The sequence below is a fragment of the Cricetulus griseus genome, chromosome 4, assembly GCF_003668045.3.
Source record: "Cricetulus griseus strain 17A/GY chromosome 4, alternate assembly CriGri-PICRH-1.0, whole genome shotgun sequence".
NCBI classification, from domain to species: domain Eukaryota; kingdom Metazoa; phylum Chordata; class Mammalia; order Rodentia; family Cricetidae; genus Cricetulus; species Cricetulus griseus.
Window position 1 is genome coordinate 165,375,295 of NC_048597.1, and position 27,430 is coordinate 165,402,724.

Below are 27,430 nucleotides of genomic sequence, written 5' to 3' on the forward strand. Positions count from 1 at the left end.
AAGTTGAGGTCTTTGATCCATTTGGACTTAAGTTTTGTGCATGGTGATAGACATGGATCTTTTTGCAGTCTTCTACATGCCAGCATCCAGTTATGCCAGCACCATTTGTTGAAGATGTTCTCTTTGTTCCATCCTATAAATTTGGATTGTTTATCAAAAATCAGGTGTTCGGAGGTGTTAATATCAGGGTTTTCGACTCTATTCCATTGGCCTACCTGTCTATTTTTGTGCCAATAACAAGCTGTTTTCAGGACTATAGATCTGTAATAGAGCTTGAAGTCAGGGATGGTGATGCTTCAAGAAGTTCCTTTATTGTACAGGGTTGTTTTGGCTATCCTGGGTCTTTTGTTTTTTCATATTAAGGTCGGTGAAGAATTGTGGGGATTTTCATCAGGATTGCATTGAATCTGTAGATTGCTTTTGGCAAGATTGCCATTTTTACTATTTTGATCTTTCCTATCCAAGAATATGGGAGATTCTTCCATTTTTTGGTATCTTCTTTAATTTCTTTCTTTAAAGACTCAAAATTCTTACAGGTCTTTCACTTTTTTGGTTAGCATTACCCCAAGGTATTTTATATTGTTTGTGGCAATTGTAAAGGGTATGTTTCTCTGATTTCTCAGTGAATTTATCATCCATATATAGTAGGGCTACTGATTTTTTTGAGTTAATCTTTTTTTTTCTTCAAAGATTTATTTACTATATATACAGTATTCTGCCTGCATTTATGCCTGCATGCCAGAAGGCACCAGGTCTCATTACAGATGGTTGTGAGCCACCATGTGGTTGCTAGGAATTGAACTCAGGACCTCTGAAAGAGTAGTCACTATTCTTAACCTCTGAGCCATCTCTCTAGCCCTTGAGTTAATTTTGTATCCTGCCACTTTGCTGAAGAGGTTTATCAGCTGTAGGAGTTTCCTGGTATTGTTTTTTGGGTCACTTATATAGACTACCATATCATCTGCAAATATTGAAAGCTTGACTTCTTCCTTTCCTATTTGTATCCCCTTGATCTCCTTTTGTTATTACTGCTCTAGCTAGAACTTCAAGGACAATATTGAAGAGGTATGGGGAAAGTGGAACGCCTTGTCTTCTTCTTGACTTTAGGGGAAACACGTTGAGTTTCTCTCCACTTATTTTGATGTTGGCTGTTGGCTTGCGGTAAATTGATTTTATGTTTAGGTATGTTCCTATTAGCCCTGATCTCTCCAAGACCTTTATCATGAAGGGGTGTTATCTAGTAAGATGACCATCTGGTTTTTCTTTCTCAGTCTATTTATATGGTGGTCTAATTATATGGTGGATTACATTGATGGATTTTCGTATGCTGAATTATCCTTGCATCCCTGGGATGAAGCCTACTTGATCGTGGTGGATGATTTCTCTTGATGTTTTTGGGTTCGATTTGCCAGTACTTTACTGAGTATTTTTGTATCGATATTCATGAGGGATATTGGTCTGTAGTTCTCTTAGTTTTGTCTTTGTGTGGTTTGGGTACCAAGGTTATTGAAGCCTCATAAAGAATTTGGCAATGACCCTTCTGCTTCTATTGTGTGGAATATTTTGAGAATTGGTATTAGCTGTTCTTTAAATTTCTTGTAGAATTCTGCACTGAAGCCATCTAGCCCTGGGCTTTTTTTGGATGGGAGACTTTTGATGACTACTTCTATTTCATTAGGGGTTATAGGTCTATTTATATTGTTAATCTGTTTTTGATTTAATTTTGGTAAGTGAAATCTATCCATAAATTTTTCCATTTCCTTTAGATTTTTGAATTTTTAGGGATACAGGTTTCAAAGTATGACCTGATGATTCTCTGGATTTCCTCAGTGTCTGTTGTTATGTCCCCCTTTTCATTTCTGATTTTTATTAATTTGCATGTTCACTCTCTGCTGTTTGGTAAGTTTGGATAAGGGTTTGTCCATCTTGTTGATTTTCTCAAAAAACCAACTTTTCCATTATATTGATTCTTTTTATTGTTTTCCTAGTTTCCACTATTGATTTCAGCCCTCAATTTAATTATTTCCTGGTGTCTACTCCTCCAGGGTTCATTGGCTTCTTTGTGTTCTAGAACTTTCAGTTGTGCTGTTAATTCTCTAATGTGACTATTTTCCAGTTTCTTCATGTGGGCACTTAGTGCTATGAACTTTCCTCTTAGCACCGCTTTCAAAGTGTCCCATAAGTTTGGGTATGTTGTGTCCACATTCTCATTGAATTCTAGGAAATCTTTAATTTCTTTTACTTCTTCCTCGACCCAGGGATGGTGCAATTGGGCATTATTCAGTTTCCATGAGTTTGTAGGTTTTCTGCTATTTGTGTTGTTTAATTCTAAATTTCAAGCATGGTGGTCGGATAAAATACAGGGGTTTATTTTAATTTTTGCACCTACTGAGGTTTGCTATGTTGCCCAGTATGTGGTCAATTTTAGAGAAGGTTCCATGTGGCACTAAGAAGGTATATTCTTTTGTTTTGATGGAATGTTCTGTAGACGTCTGTTAAGCCCAGTTGGGTTAAAACTTCTACTAGTTCCTTTGTTTCTTTGTTAAGTTTCTGTCTGGTGTTCCTGTTTAGTGGTGAGAGTGGGGTCTCCCACTATAAGTGTGTGAGGTTTTATGTGTGATTTGAGTTTTAGTAATGTTTCTTTTACGGACGTGGATGCCATCGTATTTGAGGCATAGATTTCAGAATTGAGACTTCATCTTGATGGATTTCTCCTGTGATGAGTAGGAAGTGACCCCCTTCATCTCTTTTGGTTGATTTTAGTTTAAAGTCTAATTCATTAGATATTAGGATTCCTACCCTCACTTGTTTCTTGGGACCACCTGATTGGAAAATCTTTTCCCACCCCTTTACTCTGAGATATTGTCTGTCTTTGAAGTTGAGGTGTGTTTCTTGTATGCAACAGAAGGATGGATTCTGTCTTCTTATCCATTCTACTAGCCTGTGTCTTTTTATGGGTGAGTTAAGACCATTAATGCTGAGGGATATTAATGACCATTGATTGTTCATTCTTGTTTGTTTTGGATTTGGTGGTAGTGGTGGAATTGTGTGTGGTTTTCTACCCCATTTTTCTTTTGGCTGTTGGTAAAGTGGGATTATCTATTGCATATGTTTTTCTGGCTGTAGTCAACTTCCTTGGTTGGAGTTTACCTTCTAGAACTTTCTGAAGGGCTGGATTGGTGGATATGTATTGTTTAAATCTGGTTTTGTCGTGGAATATCTAGTTTTCTCCATCTATAGTGATTGAAAGTTTTGTTGGGTATAGTAGTCTGGGTTGGCATCTGTGGTCTCTTAGTGTAGCTAGAATATCTATCCAGGACCTTCTGGCTTTCAGAGTTTCCATGAAAAAGTCGGGTGTAATTCTAATAGGTTTGTCTTTATATGTTACTTGGCCTTTTTCCTTTGCTGCTCTTAATATTTTTTTCTTTATTCTGTATGTTGAGATTTTGATTATGTGGCGAGGAGACCATTTTTGTGGTCTACTCTATTTGGTGTTCTGCAGGCTTCTTGTACTTTGATTGACATGTCTTTCTTTAGGTTGGCAAAGTTTTCTTCTATGATTTTGTTGAGTATGTTTTCTGTACCTTTGGGTTGGGTTTCTTTACCTTCTTCTATACCTATTATTCTTAGGTTTGGTCTTTTCACAGTGTCCCATATTTTCTGTATATTTTGTGTTAGGGATTTGTTGGATTTAAGATTTTCTTTGGTCGATGAGACTATTTCTCCTAGTGTATCTTCAACTCCTGAGATTCTCTTTCATCTCTTGTATTCTGTTGGTTATGCTTGCATCTGTAGTTCCTGTTTGTTTACTCAACTTTTCTATTTTAAGCATTCCCTCAGTTTGTGTTTTCTTTATTGTCTCTATTTCAGTTTTCAGGTCTTGGAACCGTCTAAATTGTTTCCTTCAGCTGTTTGACTGTATTTTCTTGACTTTCCTTAAGAGATTTGTTGATTTCTAGTACTTTTTGGTTTGTTTCTTCCATTTCTTTATGGGATTTTCTCATTTTCTTCCATTTCTTTAAGAGATTTTCTCATATCCTCTTTGAGGCCCTCTATCATTTTCATGATGTTTTTAAGGTCATTCTCTTCTGCATCATCTGTGTTGTGATGTTTGGGTCTTGCCCGTGTAGGGTCTCTGGTGGTGTCGTATTGGTTTTTTCTTTTTTTGCTGTTGAATGTGTTTTGTTTTTTGTTTTTTGTTTTTTTAATTTATTATTTATACAGTCTTCTGCCTGCATGCAGGCAGAAGGCACCAGATCTCATTCAAGGCGGTTGTGAGCCACCATGTGGTTGCTGGGAATTGAACTCAGGACCTCTGGAAGAAGTCAGTGCTCTTAACCGCTGAGCCATCTCTCCAGGCCTGAATGTGTTTTTAAATTGTCTTCCCATCCTTTCTTCCGGTGGGTGTAGAAGGATTCTCTTCCTCTCCTATTTCAGTGGATGGAGGCGTGACTGGCACCGAGGACCTGGAAGTCTCTGGAAGTGCTGGTTCCAGCAGAACTGGGATCCTCTGTGTGCAGCCCTCCAGCCTCAAGTGACCCCGAGCAGGGCAGAAGGACCGGAAACACCCCCAAGCCTATCTAGTCTGGTGGATGGAGGTGGGACTGGCACCAAGGATCCAGAGTCCCTGGACATACTGGATCTGGTGAAGCTGGGATACGCCATGAGCAGCCCCCAGCCTCCGAGCAGGGCAGAAGCAACTCTGACATATTTTAAGATGGCCTGTCTGTCTAAAATATATGTTTGACCTTGAAAACCGATCTGACTACAAGTTTGATGGTAATAGAAGACTAATCCCTAACTTGCAGTTCCTTATTATCCTAAATAGTTGGTAATAATTTTCACGGGCTAAAACTTTGTGATACATAGTTAAATTAGTTGCATGTGTACAATAACTTGAACAAGATTAGAAATGTATGTACGGTATAATCTAACAAAAATAATCATAACTTTGTATCAAGACACAAAAAATCCAAGTAAATGTAAAATATGTAGTTACTTTTTTGATTTAAAAGTAGATTTAATAATCTACCCTTACATACTATCATATCTATGTCTCCCTTTTTGTTTTTGAAAACAAAAATTCTGAATCTAATTTCCTATGTTCAACATTTTTCCTGACTATTACCAATAACAACTTGCAACTGACTACCCTAAACAATGTCAAATATCCATAACCCATACAATAATCAAAAATCACTCACCCTAGCCGGGCATCCAGCACTTAAGAGACAGAGGCAGGTGGATCTCTGTGAGTTTGAGGCCAGCCTGGTCTACAGAGCAAGTTCCAGGACAGTCTCCAAAAACGAAGGAGACTCGAAAAACAAAACAAAAACCCACCCAACCTCTTAGGAATGTGGGCATCATATTCTTAAATTTACTTCCTGCTGTCTGGAGGCAACAGCATCATTAGGGGATCCTGAAAAGAGATTTTGAGTCAATTGTCAAGTCCTGGGTGAGACAGCTAAATTACTTGTTGTCCAGTCTCTGTGCAATAGGAAAGTGCAGGGCTTGTCTCAAATCCTGGCTAGAGTAATCTGTGAGGCTGGATCATCTCAACTAGCCAACTGAAAATTTTCCTGAGGAGTCTATAGTTCAAAGCCATCTTTAGGTGCTGTTTCTCAGCTTAGTGGTGCTATCACACACAGTCCTGGAGAATTAGTCATTGTGGGGCCTCATCCTCCCTTTGGAGACTTCAAACGTCACTGTTAAACATGGTCATGGTTCACTGTAGAAAATGCCATATGCTGCAGATCTCAAAGAGATTAAAGGACCATACTTCATTATGTATACCCAGAATACATAAACTTAATCCCTAGTTACCTGATAGAGACTCAAACCCAAAATCATGTATAAGAAGCTACACGAAACCTTTTTCTAGAATTAGTATTCTATATGACCATTAATATTATAAAAAGTTTAAAAAATATATTAATCTTATAAATTCTGAGACAATATTTACACCTTAAGAAAAGCTTCAAAGACTCAAAATAAAACCAAATGATTGAGAGTGGCAATAAAATAGACCCTTCATTTTTGTTTTTCTTCTGTCCCATATCAGGTGGCTCTTCTGACGACAGAGATTTTGGGTTTTACATGCTTGGGTTTAGAGAGAGCGCAACATTCCAACTCCAAAACCAGCTTTAATTTTTAATTGGAGTGGGACTACAAAGAAACCATTTTTATTATATGTCTGTAAAGAAAAGCAGAAACAAACATTTGGGAAGATTGGAGAAATTTTATCCTATTGGAGACGTGATATGCTAATAGGCCAATTTACTCTTTTTCTTGGGACATTTTCTCTGGATGATTTGTCCTTTTCCCTCAGATGTCTCATTTGTCCAGTGGTCTTCAGCTTCCTTAGCTGGATGCCTTCATTCTCCTGAAAAGACAAAAACATAACCTTTCTCCAACCCTAATTTTGGGGAGGATCCCTTCTGGCAAGTTACATCTCATCCAGTGAAAAGCATTTGTTAGTTTTAAAGTTAGTTCAAATTGAATGGCCATGCTGTTTGATTAACTATCACCTCTTCTAATCAAGGGGTGTCTTGTTCAAATCTAGTCTTTATTGATTTTGATGGTATCCATAGCTTTTCTTCTCCTGTGGAAAACAAAAGCAAAACCCCTTCCCCAATGTAACACATGTCCTGGTTTACATTCCTAGGTCAGCACATCTTTAAAGTATGCAGGCTGATTTAATCCCATTGTTTTTCTATTATCCAATGTCTCTCCGAAACTGTCATTCTTTTCTCATTAGCATTCAGAAAATTCAAAGTTAATAAAAAAATTATGCAATCTATTTCTGGGGGGAGGTCTTTATTACCCCTGTTTATTTAGCATCTTTCCATAACTGCTTGCCCTGTGGGATTGTGTGGCATACCTGTTATATGCTTTATAATATAATAAGCAAAACAATTACTTCATTTAATAGAGATATATGCTGGAGCATTGTCAGTCTTAACTTCTATAGGTATTTCCATGATGGCCATTACTTCTAGCAAATGTGTAACTACCAAATCAGACTTTTCAGAACTCAAAGCAATTGCCCACTCAGATCTTGAATAGGTAATCAATGGTATGGTCTACATACTTTAATTTTCTAAATTCTGAAAACTGAAACACATCCATCTGCCAGATTTCATTCCTTCAAGTACCCTTTGGGCTACTTCTTGCTGGAAATGAAGTTTGGTTGTATAAAAATATGGCAGAATATCTCCTTATAATTTCCTTGGTTTATTGCCAAGATGTGGAAATTTCTCCAAACCTTTGCTACTGGCATGATGATTTTTATGAAATTCTGAGGCCTCCAGCACATTTTCTATCAATAATTGATCAATTTTATCATTACCATGTGCTAGAGGGCCTGGCAGATCCATATGGGATCGGATGTGTGATGTGACACATACATAGGGTTCCTGTTCCAGATTATGTCTTGTAACTGAATAATAAATAAATCAATTCTGTGTCATCTGGTATAAATTCAGCAGTTTCAATATGCAAAGCAACTCTTTCTGCATATTGTAAATCACTAATTATGCTGAGTTTCCATAAAATCCAGGAATACCATGAGAATCTGACAGAATTAAGGGCTTTGAGCCACTCAAATTTTCTCATTTATAACCTGCCTTTCCTGGTTTACTTGGATCAGTATAGAATGTAGGGGGCTCTAGATATTGTTCTCTGTACAATGAGGAAGGATTCAATTCGTTCTCTTTTTATATTGAATTCTCTTGCTTTTGGGATATTGGTTGTTCATGTCTCCCAAAAGATTACTGCCAGCTCTTTGTCAAGGTTCACTTTCTGCCCGTAATTTGTTAATTTCATCATTAGTAAAAAGGTACTACAATTTCTGCTGGGTCTATTCCTGCTAATTGACAAAGTCCCAATTTTGCTTTAAGAATAAAATCAGAGATCTTTTCCACATAAGCTTTTAATTTTTTATCCATGTTTGTGGTAAAAAGATCCATTCTAAGACAATAGCTTCCCTTTGCATTAATATTCCTGTAGGAGAATGCTTAGAGGGAAAAATAACCAAAATGCACTCAAGCTCTGGATCCAAATGATCCACATGTGCATCCTGTAATTTCTTTTCCAAAGCCATGTCTTCCTCAGCTTCAGCTGATAATTCTCTTGGACTATTTAAGTCCTTGTCAAATTTAACAAATACTCAGATCATTTTTTTTTTCTACTACAATAGTGGGCTTTAGATAGGAAATGTCTCCTAGCAATCTTTGAAAGTCATTAAGAGTCAGCAATCAATCTCTCCTAATTTGCGCCTTTTGGGGTCTAATTTTCTGTAAAATTTTATATCCTAAATAATTAATAAAATCTCCTCTTGCATTTTTTCATGAGCAATTTGTAATCCCCAACAAGGCAAAATTTTCTTTACTTCTTCAAATACTGTAAAGTATCTACATTTGAATCAGCTAGTAAGATGCCATCCATGTAATGGTAAACCATAGATTGAATAAATTGTTTACGTATCATTTTCAATGGCTGACTTACAAAATATTAGCACAGGGTGGGGCTATTTAACATTCCCTGTGGGAAACTTCCATTGCTACCTCTAAACAGGCTAGGAATTATTATTATAAGTAGGCACCATGAAGGCAAATTTTTCTGTATTTTTCTTGTAAAGGTATAGTGAATTCCAGTAGAGAACCCACTGGTTGAATCACCTTATTAACAGCTCTTAGATCTATTACCATTCTCCATTTTCCAAATTTCTTTTTAATAACAAATTCAGGAGGATTCCAAGGGCTGAATGATTCTTCAATATGCTGAGCATTTTTTTGCTCCTATACTAGCTCTTCTAAAGCCTGCAGTTTCTCTCTTGCTAAAGGCCATTGCTTAACCCATATAAGTTTGTCTGTCAACCATTTAAAAGTAGGGCTGTTGGTGCCTTTGAAAGATCAGCAGTTGTAGTGCCCTGTTCTTGTACAACCTGAATAGCCATTGACTGTTCTTGTTTGTCTGTTTTCTGAGACAGGGTTTCTCTGTAGCTTTGGAGTCTGTCCTAAAACTTGCTCCATAGACCTGTGCTGGCCTTGAACTCACAGAGATCCATCTGCCTCTGCCACTGCCTCCTAAGTGCTAGGATTACAGACGTGTGACACCACATGTTAATTTATGTTTTTTTTTCTAAGATTAGAAGAATGTTAATCTAAGTATTCCATTGCTGTAGCAAATCACATCTCCAGATAGCCACATATGGCTTTATTTTCCTCTCTGTCCTTCTGGACCTCTACATTTGACCAACCTGGTGCTGTTTTACCTGTGATAAAGTTCCAATCCCTAAAAGCTGAACATTTACCTCCTGAAGAGGCCAATTTGGATACTAATATTCTGGCGCATTATTGTGACATCCACACCTGTATGGATCTACCAGACTTTCAATGACAGTGTCATTTATTCATTATTTTTTATTTTGGTCTTTGTTCATTTATAAAAGTTTGCCAAAATATTTGTTTTATGGTTTCTCCTGAATTTTTTGTTCTCTCTTCTATAGCTGCTCCATCATCCAGTGTATTATCATACAGAGACCTAAATCTCTCCATTGTAATAGCATTTCCCATATTTAAAAAAAATTGTTTATTATATATACAGCAGGGATACCTGCTGTAAACTATGAAAGACTAACAGGAAACAAACTTCCCCTCCTACATCTGGGAAGCTGAAAAGCAGCACAAGGCAGTGCTTCCTGAGAAATGAAAGATGAAAGGCGTCTAACACTCAACATATTTGGTTAGAGAGTTTCTAGGGCTTAGCAAGAGAGAAGGAACCTAAACACAGCCTGGTGGTTTCACTAAGTTAAAAAGGCAAGAATTTGAAGAGTTGTAGTAGTGACTAGAATTTGAAGTGTGAGGGTTGGGACAAAGACAGACAGAACGATGTCACTCTGCAGATATACAGAAGAGTTCCTCAAGCACCCTGGTCTACAGAGTGAGCTCCAGGACAGCCAGAGCTAATGCAGAGAAACCTGCTCTCAAAAAACAAACAAAACAAAACAAAACAACAACAACAACAACAACAACAAAGGGTCGGAGAAAAAAACATTGCGAAGAAGGAGGCAGCAGAACAATTGCCAGAACACATACACAAGGCTAGAAATATGGTCCCACCAGCCAGAATGGAATCCAGAAAGTGGGTAGAATCATCAGAAAGATGCTAAGTTTATATTGGAGAAGCTAGAGCTCCAATGTTGTGCCAGGGCGGTACACTGAGACTTGTAGTTAGTAGGACCTTGTGGAGAACCTTAGGTTATTGGGGTTATGCTTGAAGATTGTAGGATCCCACCCTCTTCTCTTTTCTTTGTTTCTTGCCTTACAAGTAGTTTTGCTCATTCATTCACACCATGATGTGCTTGCTATCCATATCAAAGAATCAACAGCTCACTCAGTCAAGGACTGGCAACTCTAAAATAACCTTTTTTTTTTTTCCTTTATAATTTAATCACAGGTATTTTGTTATATGATAGAAAGCTAAATAATGGAGAAGTCAAAATAGCCCTACCCTAAATGTCATTTGGGGCCCACTCTAATAAAACAGAAAACAATTCCAAGTCACCAGAATTATTTTTGCTAAGCTCCATAATATTTAATTATTTTCATTTTAGTTAAGTTTATCTATTTGCCTGCATGCGTATCTGTGTACCACATTCATGCCTGATACTAGCAGAAGCCAGAAAAGGATGTCAGGTCTCCTGAAACTAAAATTGTTGCTGGGATCATCATAACCTGGGTCCTCTGAAGTACAGCTAGTGCAACTCTCCATTCCCACTTTGAATGTGGAAGTTCCTGAAGAAGACGGAAGTCAGGGGAATGTGTTAGCTTTTATTAATAGGCAAAATCCTCACACGACTCTTCTACTTCTTCCTCGTTTCCAAGAGGGATGGGAAAGCTTACCAAGCCACACTCTCCCTGGCTGGGCTCACTGCCAGCAACTTCATCATCCAAGAGCCCGTGCTTTGCAGCACCCCAGCTTTTTATTCAGGTATTCAAGTCATGTATCTTCTAAAACAAACTGCCTTTGGGCAAAGCCACTCCTTACTGTTGTATATGGGACCAAATGATAGAAGTCCTCAAACAAGTTCCTATACTATCAGGAAGACAATTATGTGATTTTTAAAGTCACACTTACAGTTCACATTAGTCAAAATAACCACAAAACTATATTTGAACAGTAACAATTCTATTCACTCTAGTCATTTAAAATTGTCCCTCAATTATGTTAAATCAATCAGTGCCTCTTAAGACCTTAGAATGCAGATTGTTAAGGTTTCAGATCCAGTATCACTTCAGACAGGCCTTACCAAACCAAACTAAAAAAGTCCATTTTGTATTCCTACTACATCAAAAGCCAAAGTTCTGAACAGGGAAAAATAAACTTTTGCCTTGCTATGGACCTGAAATTTTAATCCAAACTAAGTAGGACACACACACCCCATTTGTTTACTCTGTGGTACTGGAGATTGAACCCAAGGTCTTGTACAATGGTAGGCAAATGCTAAATTCCTAGTCTTCCCTTTGGCTTTCTGAAACAGGGCTCTCCCTATGTACCCTATCTAGGTTGGTCTTCTAGATTGGTCTCCCATCCTGAGTGCCACAATTATTACTGTAATCACACTGTGACCAACTAGCAGGACTTAAAATGTTCAACTTAACATTTTGTTTTTTTTTGTTTTGTGTGGTGCTGGGTTTCACAAACACTACATATGTGCTAAACCATTGAACTACACCCATATCCAAACAGGACTTTGAAAATACCATAAAACTTGCTGAGGCAGTAAATGCATATAATTCTACCATTTAAGAGGCTGAGGTAGAAGAATCACTTTAGCTTAGGAATTCAAGACCATTCTGGGCAATACAGTGAGATTCCAAAAAGAGAAAGATGGGGGAAGGAAAAAAAAGATAAAAGTTATCAATTCTGGAATTCTGGGACTGTGAGATGGCTCAGCAGTGAAAGAGTACCGATTACTCTTGCAGAGGACCTGAGTTCAGTTCCACCTCTAGGGAATCAATGTTCTCTTCTTCTGGCCTCCCAGGTACCTGCACTAAAGTGCATATACCCTCCACACAGACACACATACACATGCAGATAATTAAAAATGAAGCAGGGCATTGGTGGCATATGCCTTTAATCCCAGCACTCGGGAGGCAGAGGCAGGTGGATCTCTGAGTTTGAGGCCAGCCTGGTTTACAAGAGCTAGTTCCCGGACAATCTCCAAAGCAATACAGAGAAACTTGTATTGTCTCGAAAAAAAAAAAAAACAAAAAACAAAAAACAAAAACAGAAAGAAACAAACAAACTAACAAGAGGTGGTGGTGCTCACCTTTAATCCTAGTACTCCGGAGGCAGAGGCAGAGGCAGGTGGGTCTCTGTGAGTTCCAGGCCAGTCTGGTCTACAAAGTGAGTTCCAAGACAGCCAGGACTGCTACAAAGAAACCCTGTGTGTGTGTGGGGGGGGGGGGGGGGATATGTATTTTTTAAACCAGCATGCAATATGCTACCCATTTCTTCAGTATTCACATCCTTTACAATGTAAGCTCCTTTTTAAGACTTTGTAAGGACAGTCTTTCTACTTACTACCATCAGACACTTCAAATAGCATACAGCAGAATGGATGATATTTACAGACTGGGGAAACCCCAGTTATCCTTGTTATTGCTGATTTACTCCATGTATTTGACCTATGTTTTAACCTGATATCTACCCTGCTTGTCTACAGAGCCTATATGCCTCTATTTACCTACTACAAGAGCCAGATGACTTCTAGTAACAGAATTAGGTACATACCTAAGAAAGACTTGTCCTGGGGCTAAGGACATAAAGGACTCAGGATATGAAGCCCAAGGCTCTTCTCCAGCACCAAACAAGCAGGGTGGCACACACCTGGGAGTACTATTAAGGGCCGGGCGGTGGTGGTGCATGCCTTTAATCCCAACACTTGGGGGGCAGATCTGTGAGTTCCAGGCCAACCTGGTCTACAAAGCAAGTTCCAGGACAGCCTCCAAAGCTACAGAGAAACCCTGTCTCGAAAAGCAAAAAAACAAAACAAAAAAAAAACAAAACAAAAGGGACAGGAAGTTCAAGGTCATCCTAGAGAAATGAAGCAAGCATGAGATCCTGTTAAAATGGGGGCAGGAGGAGAAGAAAGACAATACAGGCACGTGAGCATCTTTTCTCACGCTTCTTTAACAAGTCTGGGATATTTCATTTCTAGAACTCTAAATTTCCCAGGACAGGCTCCAAAGCTACACAGAGAAACCCTGTCTCAAAAAACCAAACAAACAAACAACAAAAAATACCATTCAGGCTATAAAACTCAGCTATAGATAGTACCACCAGTTAGAAAGAAAACAAAATCCATAGTCTCTAAGTACGACAATCCAGGATATGGTTTGGGGGCTTAAAAGCTCACCCTAAGAAAGGCTTAGTGTAGTTAAAGCCTTTCTATTGGCGTAAACCCATGTTCTGAAATCTCTGGTGAATACCCCACAACACAATTACATTTATTTTCCATAGCTGCAAAGACTGTTATAGTTTCAAAGAAATGTCATTTAGCACAAACACTCCTCAAGACAGATTGTGAATACATATAATTTTATGTGTAGCTAGGTTGACAGTTTCACAGTATCTCCCTCTGCACGTACATTTTTAAAATCTTGGTCATTATCAAGGAAACTTTATTTCAAAGCTGCCTTCCTAACCTTTTACATCTGGCCCCGACTTTGCTTTTATTCTTCCTTTTCTGTTGTTTCCTTAGTTACTGGGCTACTATCATGCAACAGCTCCAAGGTGCATCATCCACACAAGACCCAACACAATCCACCACATATTTCTCTATTCCTATCAAATTTTTTCCTCATCACCATCATGAAGAATACTCAGGCCGGGCGGTAGTGGCGATCACCTTTAATCTCAGCACTCAAGAGACAGAGGCAGGCTGATCTCTTGAGTTTGAGGCCAGCCTGGTCTACAGAGGAAGTTCCAGGACAAGCTTCAAGTTAGAGAAACTCTAACTTGAAAAACCAAAGAATGAAAAAAAAAAAAAAAAAAAAAAAAAAAAGAGGGAAAAAAAAGTACTCAGAGGCTGAGCAGGGCTCTGCCATCAAGAGCCCATGTTGTTCTTGCTAAGGACCCAAGTTCTGTTCTCATGATATCTCTCACAACTATCTATAACTCCAGTTCCAAGGGATCAAATGCCCTCTTCTGACCTTTGTGAGCACTGTACACATAAAATATATCAAATAAAAATAAAATTTGAAAAATATTTTTTAAAAATCAATCAGAAAACAAGACCAATGGCTTAGTTGGTAAGCACTCACCTTACAAAAATGAGAGAACAATTTAATCTTCCAGAATCCATGTTTAGAAAAACAAAAAAATAATAAACTGATTACGGTAGTGCTATGTAATCCCAGCGCTGGTGAAGCAGAGATGGGGTATCCCTGAGGCTCTCTCCCAGCCAATCTAGGCTAACTAGCCAAATGAGAGTCACTGTGTCAAAGAACAAGGTGGACAGAACCTGAGGAATGACCCCTGAAGTTGACCTCTGGCTTCCACATTCAAGCATATACATGTGCACACATTCACACATGCAAACACATAGAGTACCCATTCTTTAAAATTAAGCCCCAATGCTCTCTTCATAACATTCTACAATTGTCCCATCAATTTCCTCAATCTGTGTAGTAACATTTCAGAAATGTCTGCCTTAGAGAAAACCATCTCTTTGAGTATGATGAACTCCCTCCCACAGAGCATGGGCATTATTATATATGCCTCTGTATTCTTCAGGGTCCCTTGCATATTGCTGTCTAATAAACAACATTAATAATGAATACATTCTAGACACTTAAAATTGCTCATTTATATTTTCATTTTCCTTCTTTCCAAATGATAAAAAGTTTGCACTGAGAAAAAACTATGCTTCTTGTTTAATTTCTTTTTCAGTTTCTTATTAAGAGTCAACTGCAATGCCATGTGGTAGTGGTACACTCCTTTAATCCCAGTACTTGGGAGGCAGAGGCAGGCCTATCTATGTGAGTCTGAGGCCAGCTCCAAAGTACAGAGAGAAACCCTGTCTAGAAAAAAAAAAAAGTCAACTGGGAAGGTCTCAAAGAAATCAACACTAAGATAAAAAGAATGAAATAGAACCTGGTGGTGGTGGCGCATTCCTTTAATCCCAGCACTCAGGAGGCAGAGGTAGAGAGGCCAGCCTGGTCTACAGAGTTCAAGCACAGCTGAGACTACACAGAGAAATGAGAGAGAGAGAGAGAGAGAGAGAGAGAGACAGAGAGGGAGGGAGGGAGGGAGGAGAGAAGGAGGGAGGAGAGAGGGAGAGAGAGAGAAACAGAGAGAAACAGAGAGAGAAAACACACAGAAACAGAGAGAGAGAGAGAGAGAGAGAGAGAGAGAGAGAGAGAGAGAGAGAGAGACGGAGACGGAGACGGAGACAGAGAGAGACAGAAAGAGAGGAGTTGGGACTGTACCAGAACAAAGAAAGGGTTGAAGATTGAATCCTGAGAAATAATTTATATGTCAGTGAAAAACAGGGTAAACAGTAAAATACAGAGGGAGGGGGGAAAAAGTCACAAAACAAGAAAAACAGCAGACAATGTGAGCAATAATACAAGAATGGATGAAGCTTATCAAAAAGAACCTGGTTTGACAATCAGGATATTATCGATGCTCTTACACTTGATAGCTTCAAGATAGCCAGGTGGGTAAATTAAGGGAAAAGAAGAGCTACACAGAAGCACACAGCCAAAAGCCTGAGAACAGAAGCAGGACACTGGCTAAGTTTACACAAAAGACACAAACTTTCTTATATTTAGAGAAGTGAGAAAAGGGAAAAGAAAAAAGGGATAGCAGAGAGGGAGACATGCCACCAAGTCTTGGGAGACAGTGAAGGCTAAAAAAGAACAGGTGGAAGGTGACTTGAAAAAGTACAATACAGAGAAACTAGAAAAAAATGTGTGGTATTGGCCAAGAGAAATACAGGCCTAAATTGCTAGATAATATGCTAAAAACTGAGAGGTGTGAAAAATGTTTGAACAGTTGCTGTATGGAATAGGATAATCAACTGGAAATGAAGAAAATGAGCACTCTGAGCCCAGATGACAACTGCAAAAGAAAAAAGAACAGGCAGAATTAAGTGTCAGAAGTAATCTAAAATAGATGAAAGGGCACTATCAGATTGCTAGAAATGTTCTACAGACAGACTGTGTAAGGAAAAAAAACAGATAAAGTACCCAAGTGAGAGGGGTCAGATTTAATTCCCCTAGCCCAGTGATAACTCTATATCAAAATATATTATACATCTTTCTATATTCAAAAGATTTCCAAGATCCAATGGCGGCTCATTTGATCTAACCAGAAAATAAAACCTCAAAATAAAATTGCAATATAAAAGCATGCCTTTTTTTTTGGAAGTGACTTCTTTTTTTTAAAATTTATTTGTTATGTATAATGTTCTGCCAGCATGTATACACACACCTGGTGATCTAACTCAAGCCATGGTTGATTTCTGCCCAACATGCTGTGCGACCCCTGAGATTTACAGTGTTAGTAAATTTCTATGAAAGAAATTTTAAATCAGAACTAAATCCTAGCAAACCCAATGACATGCATGCAAGAAGAGGGCACCAGATCTTACATTATAGATGGTTGTGAGCCACCATGTGGTCGCTGGGAATTGTACTCAGGACCTCTGGAAGAGCAGCCTTTGCTCTTAACTTCTGAGCCATCTCTCCAGGCCCTGGTTTGAATTTTTTCAAGACAGAGTTTCTCTGTAGCTTTGAAGCCTGTCCTGGAACTCACTCTGTAGACCAGGCTGGCCTCAACAGAACTTAGAGATCCACCTGCCTCTGCCTCCCCACGTGCTAGAATTAAAGGTGTGTACCATCCACCACCGATGGGATGATTACTACTTTTCAATATGTATTCAGAATTCAACCTTCCAACAAAAGGAGAAAAAGTTCCAAAAAAACCTCAAAGAGGTGAATATGTGGCAACTGAGGTGCAGATAACAGAATCAAATGTCTGTTTGTTATGTCCATCATACTGTAAATTCCATCTTAAACTATAAGCCAGACCTGGTGGTGTACATCTTTCTAATCTATCTATACAGGAAATACCAAGACCAACCAGAACTATAAAGAAATAAAAAATAAATCACATACTAAATAATATTCATTTCCAAAATTTGCTTTTTCCCATGGTTATTATTTCACAAGACAAGGTCATCAAAAACTCTGCAGTGTGTTTGACATCTGACTTCAGACTCTTATCTTTTATTTATTTTTTCTTTTTTGTTTTAAAGACAGGATCTGACAATAGCCCTGGCTGGCCTGGAATTCAGACATCAAGCCTGCCTCTACTTTAAGAATGTTGTTGGGATTAAGCTGAGCAGTGGTGGCTTTAATCCCAGCACTCGGGAGGCAGACAGCCAAGGCCAGCCTGGTCTACAGAGTGAATTCCAGGACAGGCTCCAAAGCTACAGAGAAACCCTGTCCCGAAAAAACAAAAACAAAAAACAAACAAACAAATGAAATGTTAAAAAGAATTTTGCTACAGTATTATGAAAAACAAAGCAGAGTAGAGTCAGTAATATCATTTCTGTGAATTAGTCTATATATAATGTAGTCTGAGCTGGTTCCAAATTCACTACTACTAGTTTAGGCTAGAATTCATGATCCTCCTGCCTCAGTGACCTTCATATTGGTAATGACCTGCAACCCCAGGCCCAGTTTTACCTGTTTTTCTTTCTTCTTTTTTTTTTTCTTTTTTCTTTTTAGTTTATTTCTTCTTGTTAGCTGTTTTTCAAGACAGGGTAACAACTTGTCTGTATTAACAGCCCTGGTTGTCCTGGAACTTGTTTTTGTAGACCAGGCTGGCCTCCACCTGCTCTGCCTCTCAAGTGCTGTGATTAAAAGTGTGTGTTGCCACTGCCCAATGGTTTTCCTATAGGAATAGGCACAGAAGTTCTAGTGCTTTAGTGAATTGCATATTAAGTGCAATCACTGTTTTTAAAGCATCATAAGTAAATCATTTGATCACAACAGGGCTATGAAAAATGGTACTGATAATTTCATCTTCCTGAAGGAAGAAGCTTGGGCAGAGGTTAAGGAACTCAATACCATGAAGCTCTTAAGAGACAGAAATTCAGATGGGTGTGGTGGCACATGGCTTTTATTCCATCACTGGGGAAGAGGGTGGCAGACAAGCAGATCACTGAGTTCAAAGCCACACTGCTCTACAGAGCTAGTTCAAGGACAGCCAAGGCTACCTGAGAAATCCTGTCTTAAAAAACAAAACAAAACAAACAAAGAAAAAAACAAGAGACAAATTCAGGGAATCTAGGTCCTTTTAAAGGACTCTCCAGGGTGGTGATGCAAGTCTTCAATCTCAGCACAGACAGAGGCAGTTCTGTGAGTTTGAGGCCTGCTGAGTTATACAGCAAATTCTGGCAAGATGGGGCTAAAGAGACCCTGCTTTTTTTTGGGGGGGGGGAGGGCACATTCTCTATTTCATTATTATTATTCATCCACAGAGCCTGAATACAGTGTTTATTTTCCCTCAGGTAATCACTACCCCCATTTCAGTCAATACTTTTAGGACAGGACTCTTAACTAAAAACACAAATAGCTCAAACCTGCCCCATATCTTCCTCAGTCCTTACCTAAGTTTTTAACAGAATTTGCCCCCCATCCCCCAACCCCGGGCCTTTCTTGACACTTAAAAACTTCCCAATGTCTTCTTTGATAAGAAAAACTTTCCCACCAGCTAAAAAGACGGTGGCACTTCATCGGGTGTCACCTGATGTCCTCTAAGGGGAGTCGAGGCTTGGGAGAGACAGTTCCTCGAGGAACAAAAAGCATGGGAACATGAAGTCAAGAACAAGAGAACTGGAGGGAAGATGTAACATGCAGAAAAGGGAGAAACGGGGCGGAGTGGGAGGCACTGCTATCTGACTCGCATTTCCTGGAGGCAGAGTGAGAACAGAAATTAAGGAACCGGGGAGGAAGCGGGGGGGGGGGGGTCCTAGTCAAAACCTGCTAGGCAGCATTTTGTCGAGAATTTTCCTATTATGTCTTTGACTCTCGCTTCGGAAGAAACGGACCCTAAGAGTCACAATGGCTGGGCCGCCCGCCGGGGGCCCAGCGACACTGCTGTCGCCCGCAGCCTGGGTTGGTCCCTTGAAAGCATCCCTCCCAGTCAGTCAGTCAGTCAGTCAGTCAGTCAGTCAGTCAGCGGGAGCAACCACCGAAGCCTCTGGACCCCGAGGCCAGGGCCCGGCGTCGGGGTATTCGGGGCAGCCGTCCCGGGTCCCTTCCGGTGGACAAGCCTGAGACACTCTCACATCTCGCCGCTCACTCGGAGCCCGGTGCTCACCCAGGAACTAAACGCGTCGGCCGCGAGCAGAAACCCGGCTGGAGACAGGGGCTTACCTTTAACAGATTAGATGTCGCCATGTTCCTTCAACTTGGACTCTCGCGAGAGGCGGCGGCGAGAATTGGCGGCGCTCGGGGCCAGGCCTCCTCGGGAGGCCGGAGTTCCCAGCAGGGCCCCGCGGGCCGCGGCAGAGATGCGGGGGGCGGAAGGGGGAAGGGGGGCCACACACGCCGAAGCTGCGTGCCGTCAGCGCTGAGCTCGTACCCGGCACCCGTGCTCCCTCAGGCTTTCCCGCTACATGGTAACCGGGGCCTGCTCACGCGAGAGAGCGCATGCAAAGGCTCAAGGAGACGCGAGCGGCGAATGGTGGCAAGGGACCGGGAGCCGACCTGACCGGGAAAAGGTAGCATCTACCTCCCCGGGCCTGCCACACTCGTCTCCGGGTGAGCCTCTCGGGTTGCACTCGCGGCGGCCGCCGGCAACGACTTTTAACTCGGCTTAGGCCCGGCTCCTTGGGTTCCGTGGTGGCGTCACGTGACGCTGCGGGCGGGGGCGTGCTTGGGAGCAACCGAGGAGCCTGCAAGCCGCTGGGTCCGGAGGCAGGGAGCAGGGCGGAGCGCGCCCCCTATTGGCTGGAGCCGGCGCCGCCCCACCCGCTCGCCGCCCCAGATCCGGGGACTGCGATTCATTCGCAGCTCTGGATGAGATTAGCCAGGAAAGGGTTTTTTTTTTTTTTTTTTTTTTTACTGCTGTCCTCTGTAAAGACTGACTCGGGGAAAAGGCGCCCAGTCAAGATTTACTCGTTTAGTAAATGGATGTACGAACGTGTTAACTAGCATCACTCTGCTCAAAAATGCCCGGCTTGTTCAAGAAGTGTTTATTAATCTCGGACTCCTTCAAACATATCCTAGGGGCTGGAGAGAGATGGCTCAGAGGTTAAGAGCACTGACTGCTCTTCCGGAGGTCCTGAGATCAATTCCCAGCAACCGCATGGTGGCTCACAACCATCTACAATTCAATCTGGTGCCCTCTCCTGGCTTGTAGATAGAACAGTATATATGTAATAAATCTTAAAAACAAACAAAAAACTCTTTTAAAAAAATCCTAGACCTAGAGCATCCTATACTATTTTCTCCAAACTGTGTCTCTTCAAATCACGAATCTCTAAACAAGAGAATAGAGTTTATATAGGGATCTCACAGGTTGGCTGTTATTGCATTATGCAAATTCCTAACATTTGGTTAGGGGGTTGGGGATGTTTTGTTTGTTTAGGGTGAGTTTATTTATTTTTGGTTTTTAGAACTAGGTTTTCTCAGTGTAGCTTTGGAGCCTGTCCTGGCACTCCTCTGTAGACTTTGCTGGCCTTTAACTCACAGAGCTCTCCTTGCCTCTGCCTCCCGAGAGCTGGGACCAAAGGCGAGCATCACTACCACCACACTAACAGCATTCTTTTGTACCTTTATAAAGGTGTTCATGAAGACATCTATCGCTCCCTGGCTACATTGCCTTAAGATAGACAGGTCACTTGAACCTTGAACTAGGCTAGTGGCCAGCAAGCTCCATGGACCCTTGAATTTTATTTATTTATTTCATTTATTTATTTTTGGTTTTTTGAGACAGAGTTTCACTGTGTAACAGCTCTGACTGTCCTGGAACTTTCCTTGTAGACCAGGCTGGCCTCAAACTCACAGAGATCAAACTGACTCTGCCGCCCTGCAAAATTTATATATTATATATTATATATTTTTAAATTACATATTTGCCAGGCCTGGTGGGTAAGACCTGTAAGCTTACAGGAGGCTAAGGCAGGAGGATTGCAGGTTCGATGCCCTTCTGCTACAAAGATGAATTCTAAATCATCTGGGAGTGGGGCGAGTCAGGGGGAAAGAGAGAGTGTGTGTGTGTGTGTGTGTGAGTGTGTGTGTCTAAGAGCTTGCCTAGCATTTGTGGGGCAATAAGTCATTTATAAAATGTACCATCTGGAATACTTTAAAATGAAAGTTCTCACTGATGGTGGCACACACTTTGAATTCCAGCCTTGAATACCAGCACTCACGAGGCAGAGGTAAGCGTATCTCTGGGAGTTCAAGGCCAGCCTTTGTCTACAAAGAGAGTTCCAGGACACTCAGAGTTACACAAAAAAAGAAACCTTTGTTATAAGTGTGTTTTTGGCTGGGTGGTAGTGGCTCACACTTTTAATCCCAGCACTCTAGTGAGTTCCAGCTAACCAGAGCTACACAATGAGACCCTGTCTCAAGAAAATGGGCTTAAGATGGGATAAGATCTCCACTTCTTAGATATTGAGTGATTTACTTAACCACAGTCTTAGTTTCCTCATTTGTGAAATTAGTATAAAAGCATCTACATCATAGAGCTCTTGCAAAGATTAAATATAAAGGCTGGAGAGATAGCCCACTGATTAAGAGTGCTGACTGCTCTTCCAGAGGACCTGGATTTGATTTCCAGAAGCTGCAGGGGACTCACAAGTGGGCTCCTGTCTGACCTCTACAGGCACCAGGCATGCACATGATACACAAACATACATGCAGGCAAGCTGTGCAGTGGTGGCACACACATTTAATCCCAGCACTCGGAGGCAGAGACAGGCGGACCTCTGTGAGTTCGAGGCTAACCGGTCTACTGAGCAAATTCGGCAAAAACCCCTAACACAAAATCTAGAAATTTTAAACATTAAATTGATAGATTAATATATTGAATGCTAGAATTTATTACTTCTTGCAGAGACCTTAGGTATTAATTAAACTTCACATGCGAGAAGAGCTGTGAAGGAAAAACAAAAAAGCAGATAATGCAGAAATAGAAGGGAGATCAGGCAGGCCAGCAGTGGTGTCCTCAAGGCCCTACTGACAGGAAGCAACCCATGCCTCCCCCATGCAGTTCTGCTTAATCCAGGGCTAGCCAGCCAGTATCCTCAAGGTCCTGGCTGGAGGAAGACATCCGTGGGTCCACCCAGCGCCCATTATAATAAGCAAATATGTGGTGGAGAAATGGGAGAGAAAAAGAAGCAGAATGGTTCACACACTGGAAAGACAGAAAGGACGAAATTGTGGTGTCCGAGCCATGACTAAGCCTGAATATCGGGCAAAAGCCTGGAGATTCAGTTAAAAGCAGAGACATCCGGTTGTATGTGCTAGGAGAATGTGTGTACGTGTCTGTGTTTTTTGCAGGGAGGGAGCAGCCTTATATACAGACTTACAGCACAGTGGAAAAACCAAGGTGTAAGAGCTCATGTTTTCCTAGGTATTTTTTATGCCAGTGGGGTAAGGCCGGGGCTGTAATCCAGGACTAGGAAACAGGATGCACCTGTGATTATCAACTCATGTCAGTGGAGTACGGCTGAGGCTGTAATCCAGGACTAGGAAACAGGATGCACCTGTGGTTATCAACTCATGGAGACTGGGGCCCAACATCTCTCCCTACAAGAAATGAAGGAGAGGAATAGGCTGATGGGGGAGGTCTGCTTGATACCCAGGGCCATGGTGATGCCTGGGCCATGTCTGGGGTCCATGACCCTACCTCCATGATCCTACCGCAGCTGAGGTCTTTGTTGGTTTTCCCTGGCCCATGTTGCCACCAAAGGCCACATAAAGCCTGGGGTCTAGGCTGCTGCCTGTGGCCTTGTTGATATCCATGGGGCCATACTGCTACCAGAGCCATCCTGATCTGAGTGGTCGGGACTACCACCTGTGCTGTGCCCAAGTTACAAAGATTCCCCAGAGACTACCAGGAAGATGACAGACCCACCAAACTGCAAAAGCAAGGTGTTGAGAAACGCAATTAATGCGGATCCCAATGGAGTCAGAGCTAGTTTAAAAAACAGATGGTGCCGGGCGTTGGTGGCGCTCACCTTTAATCCCAGCACTCGGGAGGCAGAGGCAGGCGGATCTCTGTGAGTTAAGGGCCAGCATGGTCTCCAGAGCGAGTACCAGGATAGGCTCCAAAGGTAGACAGAGAAACCCTGTTTCGAGGAAAAAAAAAAAAAAAAAAAAAAAAAAAAAAAGGTTTATTAGGAAAGTACTCACCTGACGGAACCAGTCCCGTACAACCAGACAGGTAAGGGAACAGAGCCCCATGCATTCGACCCTCATATTTAAGGCCTTGCTACATCACTCTTACCACGTCCAAGTGTGCATAGTCAGTGTCACCTGTGCCAGCCCCCAAGCAGGCGTGGCCAGCATTTCCACCTACAGCAAGGTTTTATTCATCCAACCATGACAAGGACCTTGTCTAGCAAGCTGACCCAGCAGTCTCCAGAGGGAGCAAAGTTCTACTGCTAGGTTTTAAAGACTGAAGTTACAGGATTACATCAATAGGTACCGGTTGATTTCTGATTGGTTGACATTTGGGAACAATCAGGAGAATTTCTCAAAGTCCTATTTTGACATGAAATACCTGTGAAGCAATTATTTTCATTGATCAGTGCTGAGAGGGAATATTCTGTGGTTTCTATGGCTTTGTCTTGTTACTTGTAGGTGGCCTGTTGTACATAGATACCAATAGTTTTCAGAACTATACCCTGGATACTACAGGGGAGGTTTTGGTCTCCCCTGGAGTTTCTTTTGTGGCCAAACAGTTCCCAGGAACCAAGTATCTGGGAGGCTAGGTGGGGCCTGGAGTTTTTTTTTTTTTTTTTTTTTTTTTTTTTTTTTTTTTTTTTTTTTGTGTGTGTGTGTGTGTGTGTGTGTGTGTGTTCAGTTTTGGCCCCAGGCTCCAGGAGGCCAGAGGATCTGGAATTTCCTTGTGTTAGAGGCCTACATGTCTTTTCTGTAGCCTGTCTTGGCTGCTAAAGAAGGGGGCTGAGTGAGGGTCTGGTCCCTTCATTTCTAAATTATTAGAAGTAAAACATTTTAGTTTAGTTTACCCCTTTCAACCTGGAGCTAGGATGTCAACTGGGCCTACCTGCTGCCTGGGGTCATGTCTGGGTCCAGCTGAGGTATGTGTTGAATTCTGTGGCCCTGGTTGCCACTAGGACCCACAAGAAGGCCTGGGATCTAGGCCATAGCCTGCAGCTTTGTTGGAGTCTGGGGGCCATGCCACAGAAGAGGCCATGCAGATCTGAGTGGCCTGTGCTGCCCCCCAGGGCCATGGTGTCATCCAGGCCTAGGCTGCTGCCAAGGACCATGTCTAGTTTCATGGCCCTATATAGCCAGGGTCTGGATTGACATGTGTGACTCTTGTTGCCACTGAGGGCCGTGAGGATGCCCAGGGTCAGGTCACCCATCTGATCTGAGTCCAGGTTGGTGTCCAAGGGCCATGATGCATGCAGATCTGAGTAGCCTGCACTGCTACCCAATTCCATAGTGATGTCCAGGCCAGAGCTGCAGCTAAGGGCCATGTTTGGATCCATGATCTTACTGCAGTCAGGGTCCATGCTGATGTCCAAGGCTCCTTTTACCATAGAAGACCATGCAGATGCTTGAGGTCTGGGGCCATGTTGGTGTCTGAGGGCCACACTACCACTGGGACCCATGCCGATCTGAGTGGCCTGTACTGCCACCAGAGGCAATGGTGACGTTCAGACTTGGTTGCTGCCAAGGACCATTTCTGGGTCTATGGTTCTACCACATCTGGGGTGTGTGCTGAAGTCTGAGTTCCATATTACCATCAAAATTCACATAGAAGCCCAGGGTTGGGGCTACAACCTGAGGCCTTGGTGGTGTCCACAGGGACCATGCTGCCACCAGAACCATTCCTACCTGAGGGGCAGTACTTCCACCCAGAGCCAGGATATCATCCAGGCCCAAGGTACTGCCAAGGGCCATGTCTGGATCTGTGGTCTAGATGCAGCTATGGTCCATGCTGATATCTATAACCCGTGTCACTTCAGGGGGGGCTTAGGAATCAGAGGAAATCAAGAGGGCCATGCTGAGCTGGCCCCTCCCTTTGCTGACTCAGGGAAAGCTGGCCTTGCCTCTTGCTGGAAGCAAGAGAACTGGCCCCTGCACTCAAGAGAGATGGCCCCACCCCTCACCACAGACAAAGGTGAACAGACCCTGAGGGCATGGGTATAGGGAGGTTCTCCGCCCCCTCACCCCAGTGGCCCAGACTGACCTGCTCAGCTACCACCCAGGCCTACCCTAACATCTACTCCATCTTGGACCTTCTGGAGGTCCTGAATGGACTGGGCCTGTGAAACAATACCAGCAGGATTTCCAAGACTTGGGGTGGCCATGGAATATCCCAGAGGAGTTCCAATGAGGATCCAGTGATGAGGGTGTATCAGAAACCAGAGGCCTTGAACCAGACCAGTGACTCATTGCAATGAACATTTGCTGGTAAGCTGATAGGACAAAAGGCACCTGATCCCTCAGTGCCACCAGGAAGAATGAAGAGGTGTTGGAGAGGCAGGGAAAACGGAGAAGCAAAGAGAATTTTTGTTTGTTTTTTTCTTTTTTGTTTGTTTTGTTCTTGTTTTTGTTTGCTTGCTTGAGTTATTTTCTTTTCTTTTGTGGAGGGGTACTGCAGGGGTAAGGGGAGGGTATGGTGGGACCAGGAGGTGAGCAGAATTGGGGTACATGATGTGAAACTCCCAAAGAACCAATGAAGAGGTTAAATTAAAAAAAAAAAAAGAAAGAAAAATAGAAGGGAGAATGGGACCGAGAAATAATTCAAGGGTGAAGAACACATACTACTGATGGTGGGGAGGACCACTGAGTTCTACTCCCAGCACCCACATTGAGTGACTCACAACTGTAACTCCAGTGCAGTGGGGATCTAGTACTTCTGGCCTTTGAAGGCCCCTACATTCACTAGCATACAACAGAGAGATATGCATACACATAATTAAGAATAAGTCATTTTTTAAAAGAAAGTGAAAAATTTCCCAGAATCAAGTTCTTGGTGAAGAAAGAGGATGGCATTTAGTGCCCCAATATACAAGGTACCACATTTTCTGGGGTAGTGAAGAGTAACTGTTGTGTAACTTCTCTCTAGGGAACCTGAACAAACATCCATTATCCCCAAATAGAGTACAGACAAGAGACCAAAGAAGACTCCACCCAAATCCAGTTTAGTGAGCCAGTAAGTTTATCGGGGTTACTTATAGGAGTATGATTGGCTCTTGTTGCATCTCTGAAAAGCCCATCAGAGCATGGGTGAGGACTCACAAATGATGCACCCGAAAAGCTCCCTGCACAATTCCCAGCTTGTTAGAAATAAAGGGATTGGAGGCCCTCCCTATTTCCCCTAAAAATGCCCCACTAACTGTAACAAAGGGAAGGGAAAACAGCAAGTTCTTGAGAGTATTGAAAAAGTTGTGTCTTTGAGAACATACAGAAAGGAAACTAATTCCAAGCAAGGTTACTAGTGTTTGTCCCACAACATAAAAATGCCTGAAGTGGCCGGGTGTTGGTGGCAGACACCTTTAATCCCAGCACTCGGGAGGCAGAAGCAGGTGGATCTCTGTGAGTTCGAGGCCATCCTGGTCTACAGATTGAGTGCCAGGATAGGGTCCAAAGGTACACAGAGAAACCCTGTCTCAAAAAAACAAAACAACAACAAAAATAACAACAAAAATGCCTGTAGTGGTGTGGAGCTTGTGATAAGAATGACCCCCATAGGGGCTGGAGAGATGGCTCAGAGGTTAAGAGCACTTACTGCTCTTCCAGAGATCCTGAGTTCAATTCCAGAAACCACATGGTGGCTCACAACCATCCCTTATGAGATCTGGTGCCCTCTTCTGGTGTGCAGATATACATGGAAGCAGAATGTTGTATACATAATAAATAAATAAAATCTTAAAAAAAAAAAAAGAATGACCCCCATGGACTCATAGACCAAGATTTGAATGCTTGGTCACCAGGGAGTGGCACTATTAGGAAGTGGCCTTGTTGGAGTAGATATGGCCTTGTTGGAGGAAGTGTGTGTCTGGGGCTCGGCTTTGAGATTTCAGAAGCTCAAGTCAGGCCCAATGGTGTACTCTCTTGTTGCTGCCTGATGATCCAGATACAGAACTTTTTTTTTTTTTTTTTTTTTGTTTTTTTTTTGGTTTTTCGAGACAGGGTTTCTC

General features: G+C 41.9%; 1 protein-coding gene across 3 annotated transcripts in view; it reads right to left on the reverse strand.

Annotated features, from left to right (window-relative positions):
- Cul5 (cullin 5) overlaps positions 1-19,957 on the reverse strand; it is a 61,664-nt gene extending 41,707 nt beyond the window's left edge. The window contains exons 1-2 of one of the 3 annotated variants that reach the window (XM_027415082.2): positions 19,458-19,957; positions 6,281-6,382 (exon numbers count right to left, since the gene is read on the reverse strand). In XM_027415082.2, the coding sequence (XP_027270883.1) occupies positions 6,281-6,382; positions 19,458-19,481 (126 nt within the window). In that variant the 5' untranslated portion in view covers positions 19,482-19,957. Of the gene's footprint in view, positions 1-6,217; positions 6,383-19,457 lie in introns of those variants that run through there. The other 2 variants (XM_027415083.2, XM_035443700.1) reach the window with 2 other exon arrangements.
- Positions 19,958-27,430: the final 7,473 nt, after the last annotated feature.